The 13,084-nt window shown below is 43.6% G+C and overlaps 1 protein-coding gene across 1 annotated transcript in view; it reads left to right on the top strand.

Annotated features, from left to right (window-relative positions):
* Window positions 1–13,084, top strand: part of LOC115066769 (synapsin-3-like) — a 174,755-nt gene that overhangs the window by 110,208 nt on the left and 51,463 nt on the right. Inside the window, exon 4 of the mRNA XM_029568344.1 lies at window positions 4,419–4,510. Coding sequence (XP_029424204.1) covers window positions 4,419–4,510 — 92 coding nt within the window. The remainder of the gene's footprint in view (window positions 1–4,418; window positions 4,511–13,084) is intronic.

Consider the following 13,084-nt stretch of genomic DNA (forward strand, 5'->3'; position numbering starts at 1 on the left):
TGTCTTCATCTTCATGTGACCTTCTACCCTCTATCTTTCTGTTTCCCCTTTTCTTCTCAGGGCTTGTCATTAAAACTAGGGCTCACCTAAATCTGGGATGATCTCCTCTTCAGATGCTCAACTTAATTACAACTGCAAAAATCTTTTTCCTAAGCAGGGTTCCATAAAGTTCAGGGATTAAGACTTGGCTATAGCCTTCTGAAGGATACTACTAGATCCACTACTGTCTTCATGGGAACTATGAAACTACTCTTTAAGAGTCTACCAAGGGCACAGGCAAGTGATCTTGATGGAGAAGGGACTTGGGTACCTCTGTGTTCACTTCCATGTGGTTGATATTTTTGAAAGCCAAATGCAGAGGAATGCCTGTTATTTTGCTTCCTAAACCCTCTGCTTGCTACAACAGAGGGTTGTTACTCTGTGACCCAGTCATTTACCTTCTGCAATTGTTTATAAACCATGGCTGGGAAATAACTCTAGAGATGCAAATCTGAACAAGACAGACCTCTAATTTGTCCATCCAAGCCTCAGTATATCTTCAGTCCTGGAATTTCTATTTCCTTTTGGGCAGTAAGCCAACCTCTGGATCTTCATGCCTCTTAATTCATCCCGTTCTTCATGTATCTGGTGGTCAGCTCTCCCATTTTGCAACTTTCTTTTAGCTTCCTTTCCCTACCACACACAAGCAACAACTTTTAAAAATTCTCTGTGATCTTGCCAATTAAGTACTTGAACAAGATAGGACTGAATTTGGAAGGTATTAGACATAATAGGTAGGCCATTACCACTGGTTACCAACCTGGACTCATTAGCAGTGATTTTTTTTCTTTTCACTTGCCAAAACATAATGAGGTTATTAATTAGCACAATGCACGTAAGTGTTCTTGGTTTCCTCTAATGCCATCTGGGGAGAGGGTTCGGCCTTTGGTTACAATTCCTGTTAAATGGCTCAGGGGAACACATTTAGATTTCCATAAAATGTTTTCCTTTAATAAAAACTTGTTCTCTTTAAACAGCTTGGCTTTTAGGTTCCTAAAATTCCCAGTCATTTATGTGGCTTCACACAGCTGCAGAGAGGGACGGAGGAGTACGGCAGTCAAATACACAGGCCCTGGAGCACAGTGTCTGAGGTCGAAGCCTGGCTCTGCTGCCCACTGTGTGACATCCTACAAGTATCTAATCTCTCTGTGTCAGTTTTCTTTCCTGGCCTAGTGAGGGTTAAATGGATTTATATATGTGAAATGCTTAGAACAGAACCTGGCACACCAGAAGTAATTCATATATATAAGCAGTTATGCTTATTCATTAGATGCAAAGAAATTCTTTTGAAAGCTCCTGTGCATAAGACAGTCTGGTGTTATGCCTTTGTGGTCAAAGCTCATGGGTTGACAAAAAGTCCAATGCTAGGTGTGGCATATCTCCCAGCAAAGTCAAGGCAGCAGCCCCAACACAATACCAGCTATTGCCATTGCTCTTGCTTGCCCATCAGGACTTGATGGCAAGACCTTATTGCTGAAGACACCACACACTTTCAACACAGGACATGGAGAGATCAAGCTGGTACCAGCCAGAAGTTTCCTCCCTGTTGACTAGCTTTCATAGTGCTATAAGGTGCTATGGAGGCTGTTGGAGGAGAAAAGTCATCAGTAGTCTTGCCCAGCTGTGAATTCTATGAGCTACAATAATGATTTGTCTTGTAGGATATGCTCCTTGGTACAATAGTGGCATGAATGTTACAGAAGTAACCAATAACTTTCTGATTAGATTTAAGGCCCACTCCACAGAGGGAATATATACCTCATACTATAAACATTGCCAAGAATCAGTGACTAGGGAATCATATATGCCCTAGGGGAGAACCTACCATTGTTGCTTTACTAAATGGACATAGTAGCAAACTGCCTTCTAAATACTATCCTTACGTTCATAAATGAGCATAGCTCTTACCCCTCATCAGAGACACTTCTTATTGCAGCAGACGGCGTTAACACACACACACTCACAACCAGCCAAAGGGCAGAGAATCAGTGACTGTGAAATGCTTAGCCCCAAATGGGACATCTATATCACCCCTCCCCACAAGGCTCAAGGGACATTGTAGAAGAGGTGACAAAGATTGTAAGAGCCAGACATCAGGGAGGCAGCTGTGAAATAGTGTCTTCTGGACATGAGTGGGCTGCTACACTCATGACCTCACAGCAGTTGTGGCTGCCTGTGTAAGACCAGGACAAGTCAACATTTCCAGCATGGATGGAGAGGGGCTCATGAGGCTGTACCCCTAACTGAGAGCTAATGGCAGTTGATTGCTGCTGGGAGAAGGAGAGTCAATTTTCTTTAAGGGTGTGGCCTATAGTAGGTTGCCCATACTCCAGTGGCTAGCTTTACATCTGTGTGCCTACAGGCAGCTGTCATTAGACTCAGTGGGTTATGAAGAAGATAGGGAAATGTGGGGGTGTGGGGAGAGAGAAGTTGGAGGGAGGTTGGGGTGTGATCAAAATATATTGTGCACATGCATGATATCCTCAAAGAATAGATAAATACAATTACATTTTTTAATTAATGACTTGAAGTCCAAACCACAGTACCCCAGAATGTGACCTTATTTGGAGAGCGGTCATCAAGCAAAAGCAAGGTCATTGAAGTGAGAGTGTGCATAATTGGTGTCCTTATAAAAAGGGGACTTTGGATACAGGCACATACATCAGGAAGTCAATGGGAAAAGACACATGGAAAAGATGGTGATCTTAGAAGTCAAGGAAAGAGGTCTGCAGCAGGTCCTCCCTTACAAGCCCTCAGAAGAAACCACCCTACCAGCACCTTGATTTTGAACTTCTCACGCTCAGAACTATACAGAGCAAGTTGCTGTTTAAGCTACCTAGTGGTGATCTTTATTACAGCAGTCCTAGGAAGGGGACAGAGATGGATATAACAACATGCCTCTATCCCCATGGAGCATACTATGTGGCCAGAAGGATATGTTAGTCCATGGGACTGTGGTCACAAGCAACAGAAACTCACTAATGCCATAAGCAGATGAGCACAGAAAAAGGTCCACACCAAAATCGAGGCAGAAGCATCGCTGGTGCGTAAACCTCAAGAAGGGTCCCCATCTCTTCCTCCTGTCCCTCTCTCGGTGACTGGGATATCTCTTTCTGTCTTCACTATTGTTGTAATCATCATCATCCTCCCTTCCTCCTCCTCTTCCTCTTCTTCCTCCTTTTCTTCCGCATCCTCCATTCTGGCTTTCCATGCTTCCCTTATACAACTAGCAGGAAATATGGTCCCATGTAGCAACCAGGCTTATACATTAAAGATATAATCACCTGTGGGCTGAGGATATGGCTCAGTTGACAGACTGCTTGCCTAGCATGTGTGAAGCTATGTATTCAATTCCCAGCACTAAATAAAACCATTAAAGTACATATCTGTAATCGTAACACTTGAGAGGTAGGAGGACCAACATTATCCTCTGCTATGTAGTGAGTTCAAGGCAAGCATGTGTTAACATGAGATCCTGTCTCAAGAAACAAAACAAAAAAAGATGCATTCATGTAAAAACAAGCTGCATGACTTGCTCAGAAGTTTCAAATTTTAAGAAAAATTATTGTTATTTTTATTTTATGTGTACGAGTGTATTGCCTGCATGTATGTAAGTGCACCCATGTCGTGCAATGCCCTCAGAGGTCAGAAGAGGCTGTCAGATCCCCTGGTGTATAGAAAACTTCATGGAGCTCTCCCATGTAACCTCCTGTCTGGAGTTGCAGACAGTTGTTAGCTGCCATGTGGGTGCTGGGAATCAAACCTGGATCCTCAGCAAGAGTAGACACTGTTCTTAACTGTTGAGCCATTTCTCCAGCCCCAGTTACAAAATTTTGAGGAAGAGATTATTATTATTCCCTCACCCTGGGTCAGATGCCTGCCCATCAGCTATGATCAAAAGAGCATAGACATGACACTTCCTCTGTAGACATGTGTGTGGAGTGAGGGAAGGGGCTGTTGCTAAGAAAGGATATTGGGCAAATAATTTGGGTATATCCTGCTCACAGAAGCATGAGGCCAACCCACTACATAGCACAAGCTGAGGGGTTCTAGGGAAAGCAGCCTGTTGAACAACATTTGGCATCTTATAGTCACAGAACAAGGGGCCTACTTGACTTTCGGGGAAGCAGAAATGAATTATGGTTATGACAGTGGGCCCTTGAATCAGAGACCATGAGTTCCAGTCTGATGTGTTCACAGTGTGAAATTAAGCATGTCACCTGCCTATGTTCACCTCTGTTGGAAGGGGAGATGAATGAAAATGGCATTTCTGAGGGGAGGCCTAAGTATGCACTGATACATAGGTGGACACAGTAAACATGGCCGGCCTTTACCACTAGTGTTGTACACGTCCTTTTCTATTTTGCTTTCTCCTTCAGGCTGAGTTCTCGGAGCTGAACCTGGCTGCCTATGTAACTGGGGGCTGCATGGTGGACATGCAAGTTGTGAGAAATGGGACCAAAGTTGTGAGGTAAGCACCCCTAAGATACCAAAGCCATCTGAGAAGTGTGTATAGGAAACCTCACAGAGCTCTTCCCTGCAACCTCCCTCGGGTGCCACATGCACTTCCCTGTGCCTGATGACGCCTATAGAGTCCCAGGTGCCCCTGCAACAGAAATGACTAATGGCACAAACATACAAGAGGTAGATATGATGCTCAGGAGTAAGGCCAAGACTGGGGCAAAAAGGCTGGAGTTCTGATTTTGGAGTTAACTCTAGTCTGCCTGAATTTGGTTCCTCTTGCTCCCTGTTTCTTGTGTGCAACGTGGTGATAGCAGCACTGTCATTGAAGGCTGCTAAAGTTTCTGTACACTTGCACGTGTGAGAGCAGCCTGTGCAGAAAGAATAGACTCCATCCCTGCAGCTCTGCAGACCGTGTTCAAAGAATCCCCTCCAAACACAGCAGACCTAAAAGCACCACATTATCACTTTCCAGAAATCGGTTTAGGATGGACGCCGAGCTGGAAAGGAAGTAAGGGAATTCCTTGGAAACCAGAAATGACAAGTACAATCCCACAGGAGAGATAAGCATGTGTGTAAATGCAATCCTGTGTAATTAAGGCCTGAATGAGAGGTATACACTCCTGTGTGTGAGGGACGGTTCAAACAGGCAAGAGTTGGTGCTCAGGTTTGGGCAAGTAGGAAGGACAGGAAGAACTCTGGGGGAAAGGTGGCGTTTGTTTGCATCTTGCCAATGGTTGGATGTGGACAATCTCAGGCTGGAAAAGGAGCATGGGAAATGTGCCTATGTTGATAAAGACAAGCAAGCGGTGGGGCATGGTTGGGGGATGCTGAGCCATCAACTAATGGAGTCATCATTTACTGAGTGCCTGCTTTGTGCAGGAAAGGCATCATATGGCTTCCTGCTTCCAATAATGGTGAATTACATCATTTGACACACTTTAAAATTAGTTTCCCACAATGTAATGCTTAGAAGTCTTTGAAGAGTTGACATGACAGTGGTAATTGCCAGGTGTTTGAACATTTGGTCTCCAGCTGAGGGCATTGTTCTGGGTGGTAGTAGAGCCTTTGAGATGTGGGGCCTAGCTGGAGGAAGCAGGTCACTAGGGCAGTCCTTCAAGGCCATACCTGCCTTGGATTCCATCCAGCAATGTCTGTTTCCTGTCAGCTACAGTATAAGGATCTAGACCACATGCTCCCACCACCATGGAGCTGCTCAGCCCCACCCTCCCCACAATGATGGCCTGAAAGACCTCTGAAACTGTGCTCCAAAAGGAACCTTTCCTCTCTTGCGTTGCTTCTGTTGGGTGTTTTATCACAGTGATGGGAAAAACAACTAACACAAGTACAAAAGCCACTGTGTTTTGAGAGTAGGTGCTAAGTGGTCCAAACTGGAAAGTGGTTTTGATAGGCTAGAGAGGGAAAGGGAGACAGAAATCAGCACCCAATGCAGCTCATACTAGGGGATATAATGGCAGGCACCTTGCTCTTCCACATAGTAAACTAAGACCCCAAATGACTCTACCTTCGAGAGGAACGTGAACCTGAAGTAGCTGAGCCCTCACAAGTGCCTCCAAGATGAACTATAGTGTGAATTTCTTCAGCCTTCCGGGAAGTGTCAGGCATTAAACATGGTGTCTGGTGACCCCACACATGCCAGAAGTGAGATCAAATCCTACTCAGAGGAAGGTGCTTTCACACTGTGCTTCACCGAATTCTTTAGATGAGTGCTAGCACCTGGTTGAAGATAGCCAGCACAGGCACCAGGAGTCAGTAGAAACAGGAATGATGGATCATGGGAGTAGAACCTCAAAGACTTGAGGTGCTGGAAATGTCAGATACCTATCATTAAAAGAGAAAACCCTGTATATACTGAGTTGAAAAGAAAATCAAGTTTGAGAATACCTGCAGGAGCAGGAAACTATAAAAAGGGAATGGTATTATTATTTTTTTTGGTCTTTTTGAGACAGGGTCTTCCTGTAGCCCCACCCATCCGGCCCGACACTCACTATGTGGACCAGGCTGGCCTTGAACTCACAGAGATCCGCCTGCCTCTGCCTCCCAAGTGCTGGGACTACAGGCGTGTGCCACCACACCCAGCAATGAATGGTATTTTTTTAAAACAGAACTTTTTTTTAAAAATGGAAAATTATAATAACCAAAATTGTTGGATGTGTTATGTTTCACAGCACATTAGATGCAGCTAAAAAGCATTAATTAAATTAAAGGAATTATCCTGAAATGGGCAGAGAGAATGAAAAAGATTGGAAATGCAGAAAAGTTGGGTAGGTCTAAGGACATGATAGAACATTCATTTAATTACAGTGTCAGAGAGAGAAGTGGGGGAAAAAAGATTGGAGCAGAGGCAGGATTACAGGAAGTGATTCTTTCAGGATAATGCCAAGCCAGGATTATTTGTTTGTTTTAGTTTTGTTTTGTTTTTAATTTATTTAATATCCACATAATTAGTGGAAGCATTTCTTTACAACAGCATTGACATAGTCAATAACAGTTTTCAGAGCAAAGATGAATCTCTTTCAAAAATTGGCCAGGATTTTAAACAGGATTAGGAAAAGGAATTCTATACCCAGATATGACCATTCAAAAGACAAAGAAAAACATCTTGAGAGTAGGCCATTAAAAACGTAAATTTCTTTTATTGTAATTGTAATAAGCAACAGTTTTCTAGAAGCCATGGTGAGGATGTCTTCAAAGCACTGAAAGAAGTTCATTGCCAACCTATATTTCCACCCATAGGAAAATATCATTTATGATGATAACCAAATAAAGCATTTGTACACAAAGAACAGATCCTCACTAAGAAAAATTGTCAGGTATGTATTTTAAGCCAAATCGAAATGATCCCAGAGTAATACAGAGCAGCAAGGAGATGTGAAAAGAAAAGATAGTGGTACGTGTGAGTAGGTGTTGACTTCAGAGGATAATACTCATAGCTGGCCAGAGGAGCACATGTCTGGAATTGCACATTCAGGAGACCAAGGTAGGAGGATCAGAAGTTTGAAAATGGGCTGGGCCACATAGTGAGATCCTGACTCAGTCATCATGACCATCACCATCACCATCATCATCATCACCACCACCACCACCACCACCACCACCACCATCACCACTACCACCATCACCACCACCACCACTAGTGTATATTGTTAATTACATTAAATAGGAATGGACTAAATTCTCTAATTAAGAAAAACAGGCTTTTCAGGGTAACTTTAAAAATTATAACTACATTTCCTTCAAGACATTCATCTGAAACATAAGAATAGAGAATGTTCGAAAATTAAAGGGTAGATGAAAATACACCAAAAAACTACTGGTCAGAAAAAAAAGCCAGCTGAGAGCCAGGCATGGTGACACAGGCCTATATTCCAGGACATGGTATGGTAAAGCAAGAGGAACAAGAGTTCCAGGCTACCTTAGACTACATATTGAGTTCCAGGCCACCTCGAGTTGTACATATAATGAGGCCCTGGCTCTTAAAAGACAAAACAAAACAAAACAAATAAGCAGACAAACAAAACTAGCTGATACAGCTACATTAACATTTAGAGGAAAATAGACTTTCAGGTGTAGTGTGTTAATCAGAGAAAAGGAAGTAATGATTTATGATGAAGCATTTGTTTATTGAAGAGAAATAAAAACTTTAATTTTATAAGCACCAAGTAGATATACCACAAATATATTCCAAAAATTGATATAATTACAAGGAGAAAGAAATCTGCCATCATGGAGGATGTTGAGGCTGATGTGCATTCATGTACTTTCATGGTAGCCACATTTTGCAACAAGTCTATAGAAACATAAAGTATTATTATTTAGGGATCTATATTATTACCTCTATGTCCACTATGTCCAAAAGAAGGGAAGGGAAACTCCTTCCTTGGTAACAGTTGGTGTGTCCTCCATCTATGCTGTTACCTTTCAAATTTGGCTGCAGATTAGAATCTTCAAGGAACAGATTCAAGATTCTGATGCCCAGGTAAAACTTCAGACCAGTCACACTGGAATCTCAGAGGGCTGGATATAGGCAGCAGTATTTTCAGAGCTCTCTAGGTACTTCCAATGAGCAGTGTTTTAGTTTCATTTCTATTGCTGTTATAAAATCCCCTGACAGAAGGCAACTTAGGGAAGAGTTTATTTCATCTTACAATTCCAGGGTACAGTTCATCATAGCAGGGAAGTCAAGGTGGCAGGGACTTAGAACAGGGAGTCACATCCCAACAGTCAGGAGCAGAGAGAAATAATTAACCGCTTGCTTGTTTGTTTGTGCTCAGCTAGATTTCTCCACTCTCATACAGTTCAGGACTCCAAGCCTAGGGAATGGTGCCACCCACAGTGGGCTGGGGTTTGCCATATAAATTAACTTAACAATGACAGTCCTTCATAGACATGTCCACAGGCCAATATACTGCAGAAAATCCCTCATTGAGACTCTCTTCCCAGATGATTCTAGGTTGTGTCAAGGTGACAGCCAAAGCTAACCATCACAAGCAGCCACCCACAGTGTTCTCATGGTGGCCTTGGTCTGGGTTGTCTGGATGCAGGAATCACCTTGTGAAAGTAGAAGTTCTCAGGTCTTTTCAGCCTGCTTTCTTCTTCCTGAATTTACATAGTTGTTTGCAAAAGTGAAGTTATAGAAATGCCACAGGTGTTTTTAATAAGCTTGTCCCCTGGCATTTAAGAATAGCAAACTTTGAATACATTTTATGTTGAATTGTGTTCCTTCCAAAATGTTGTGTTAAAGTTCTAGCCACTCACACTAAAGCATGTGACTTTATTTAGAAGTAGAGTCCTTGCAGACATAATTGGTTAAGATTAAGTCATACTGTAAAAGTATAGATACCTAATCCAATATGACCTGTGTCTTTTTAATAAGAAACTTTGGGCTAGACATTATATCATAGGCCTATAATCCCAGCAATCAGGAGGCTGAGGCAGGAGGACCTGGAGTTCAAGATAGACCTGGGATACGTAGCAAGTTCTAGGTCAGCCTGAGTTGCATAGCAAGACTCTGTCTCCAAAAAATGGAGGGGATTTGGACATAGAGATACAGGGGAAATGTCGTGATGATGAAGGCCAATGCTGAAGTGATATATCTGCAAGCTGAGGAGTACCTAGGAATACCTGCATAGATGGAAGCTGGGAGAGGACACATTCTCCCTCAAAAGGAACCAGATCTGCTAACACCTTGATTTGGGACATCTTGATCCTACAACTAGGTGTGGATATATTTCTGTTATATGAAGCTATCACCATTGTAGTATTTGTTTAAAGCATCCCTAGAGAGCTATCAATCCACCAGAACTTCTCAAATTACAGTGTGTGTAATAATCTCCCTGAGATTTCATTATCATGCAGCTCCTCATCCATTAGGTCTTTAGGTAGAGCCCAAGACTCTAATTCCCTATGTACTCCCAGGTTCTTCTTGTTCTGTAGACTAAATTTGAGCATCCAGCATATGGATAAGCTCTGAGATAATGATGATGATGGTAATGGTGGTGATGATGGTAGTGCTGGTGCTGGTGATGATGATGATGGTGATGATGGTGGTGGTGGTGATGGTGGTGGTGGTGGTGGTGATGGTGATAACGGTAGTGGTAGTAGTAATGATGATGGTGCTGGTGGTAGATGTGATGGTGAAGATGGTGATGGTGGGGATGATGGTGGTGCTGGTGGTGCTGGTGGTGATGATGGTGATGGTGATGGTGGTGTTAGTGTTGGTGGTAGTTGTGATGATGGTGATGGTGACAGTGATGATGGTGGTGATGGTAGTGGTGATGATGGTGATGCAAGACTGACCACACTTGTGGAACCAAGGCTGTGGAGACTGTCAATAGGACCAAAGCCCCGGGTCCAGGGAGTCCATAGAGCTGTTGAGATTTATTCTGTCTGTATTACTCACTTTTCTTGTTGCTATGACTAACACCTGGCGAAAGCAACTTGAAGAATTTATTTTGGCTCATGGTAAGAAGGGATACAGCCGTTACAGCAGGGAAGGCATGACAGCAGGAATGCAAGGAGCCCGGTCACATTGTGTCCACAGCTGGGAAACGGTGGGCCGGACATGAGCAGACAGGAGGTGGGGCCAAACTCTAAAACCTCAAGGCTTGCTCCTAGTGACCCACTCCCTTCATTTGAAGCTCATCTTCTAACAGGCATTTCCAAAATTTGGACATTGGGACACAACTTTGCCATTTACAGAGTTTATGTTAGAGAACCATACCATTGAGCCACACAAAAAAAAAATCACAAAAATTCTCATAATGTGTTAAGTAATGTGTGATTTTGTGTTGGGCTGCATTCATAGCTACCCTGGGGCAAATTTGGCCCGCCAGTTGGGCAGACTTGTAAGAATTAAAAGTTCCATATCCTTCCAACATAGCTCCATCAGCAGCTAGGGACTAAGCATCCTAATGCATGAGCCTGCATGTCCAGAAAGGTGCTTACTGTATCATCATCTGAAGGCTTGCTACAGGGTCTTAGATATTCTAGAAAGTACCCAGTTACCAGGAAGGCCTCAGCCTGACTGACATTGTGACCTGCATCTGGAAATCAATGGAAACTTCTCAGGCATACAGGGACCCTGACAAGTCCTAGCAAGGAGGAATGTTGAGCAGTTCTCTTGATTTGTGGCATCTTCTTTCAGAGACACAAGTGCCACACTGGAAATGCCAGTAGGGGTCTCCACATATGCACTGAGGCAGGGTTATGAATGGTTCATTATACACGTCAGCTGGACGCAAAACCAGATAGTGCACAAACACTCTGAGTGTGTCATCAGGGATCTTTCTGGAAGAATCTGAAAAGTGAGGAGAGAAGATGGGATCTCACCAATGTGAGCAGACACCTTCCGGTCCACACAGGGCCTAACCAGGAGTACAGAAGGCTATGCTGAGGAAAGGCTGCCTTCTGGACCTGAGGCATCTGTGCTTTCCTGTCCTCCATTATCAAAGCTCTCAGTTCTCTAGATTTCACATTCTAGGACTTATGCCAGTGGCCCCTCAGCTCTCAGGCCTTGGCCTCCTGCTTCTCAGGTTCCACACCTGAACTAAACCACACCACTGACTTTCCTGCTTCTCCATCTCACAGAGGGCATATTGGAGGACTTGTACATGATCACGTACACCAGCCTCCATGACTTGTCTCTGTTACCCTATATTCTGCTTGTCTGTTGGACCTCAAGGCAGGTGCGGTGGTTTGAATGAGAAGTGTCCCTCATAGGCTCAAGTATTTGAACATTTGGTTAGTTGGTAGTGATGTTTGGGGAGGGTCATGGAACCTTTAGGAGGTGCAGCCTTGTTGGAGGAAGCATGTCACTGGGGTGGGCTTTGGGAGTTCAGAGCCTTGCCCCTCTATCCACTTTGATCTCTGTTTCCTGCGACTGGTTGAAGATGTGAGCACTCAGCTTTCTGTTCCGGCCACCGCTGCCATGCCTCCCTATCATGATGGACTCTTATCCGTTTGGAACCATAAGCAAAATAAATTGCCTTGGTCGAGGTGTTTTATCACAGTAATAGGAAAGTAACAGATACAGCAGGAAAACAGGAATATCTTGTGGGACTTTTGCTGGAACTCTTAGTTGGAAGGCACTTGTGCTCGACAGGGGCCACTGAGCTGGTGGTGTTGATGTCCAGAGCTGTGGAGCTGGGAAGGTGGATGCCTGGAGCTGCTGATGGCTCTCTGTCTCCCTGAGAGACTGACCTGCCAGGAATAAAGCCAAGGCAAAGGGAATCTCAACCAAGAGAGACTTATAGTGACCTGGTAATGTTAGTCAAGATGGGTCCACACTCTTACCCAAACTTGATCCGAGAATAATCCCTTTCAGTGTAAGCCAGCTTGAGCTATACATACAAAATTCATGAATTTTTATTTATTTAACAAACACTTTTATAGCATTTCCTACGTGCTAGGCACGGTTCCAAGCACTTAACAAATACTAACTCATTTCATCCTTTCAACAACTCTTTAAGGTGTGCACTATTAAATCCCAGTTTTATAGATAAGGAGGTTGGAAAATCAATGGGTTAGGTAATCGAATCCAGGTGTCCAACCAGTGAGAGGCAAAGCTCAGCCAGTCTGACTCCAGAGCCTGTGTGTGGCATCCCAGCCCTGTACTGCCTCTTTTTAATAAGAGTTTAATAGGATTTCTTAAAGTGGCATTAAGTTCCCCATTACACAAGAGGACACTTTGACAACCATTTGGAAAACATGGAGTCTAACTTAGAAACAGGGCACAGGAGAAATGCCATAACACTTAATAATGCCCCCCTACTGTTCAGTGCTTGATAGAAAATGTGATCTTATCCAATACTATATTCCCACAAGATGATCCAACAGTCTAGAGGGGCAGGGTAGCCTTGTGGTCAGAGCCCAACCGCTGGAGCAGCCTGCCTGGGTGGGTATCCCAGGTCATCCTGGGTAAGAGCATTGTGGATAGGGCTTTCTCTGGAGTACTTACTGCTAATAGTAATGCTAACTTTTCACAGCATGCAGTGAGGATTAGATAGTTGGTGTATATGTGATGTCCTCAGCAGTATCTAAATCAGAGTAAGTCTTATATACT

The sequence above is a fragment of the Nannospalax galili genome, unplaced genomic scaffold (assembly GCF_000622305.1).
Source record: "Nannospalax galili isolate Female #2095 unplaced genomic scaffold, S.galili_v1.0 scaffold39, whole genome shotgun sequence".
NCBI lineage: Eukaryota > Metazoa > Chordata > Mammalia > Rodentia > Spalacidae > Nannospalax > Nannospalax galili.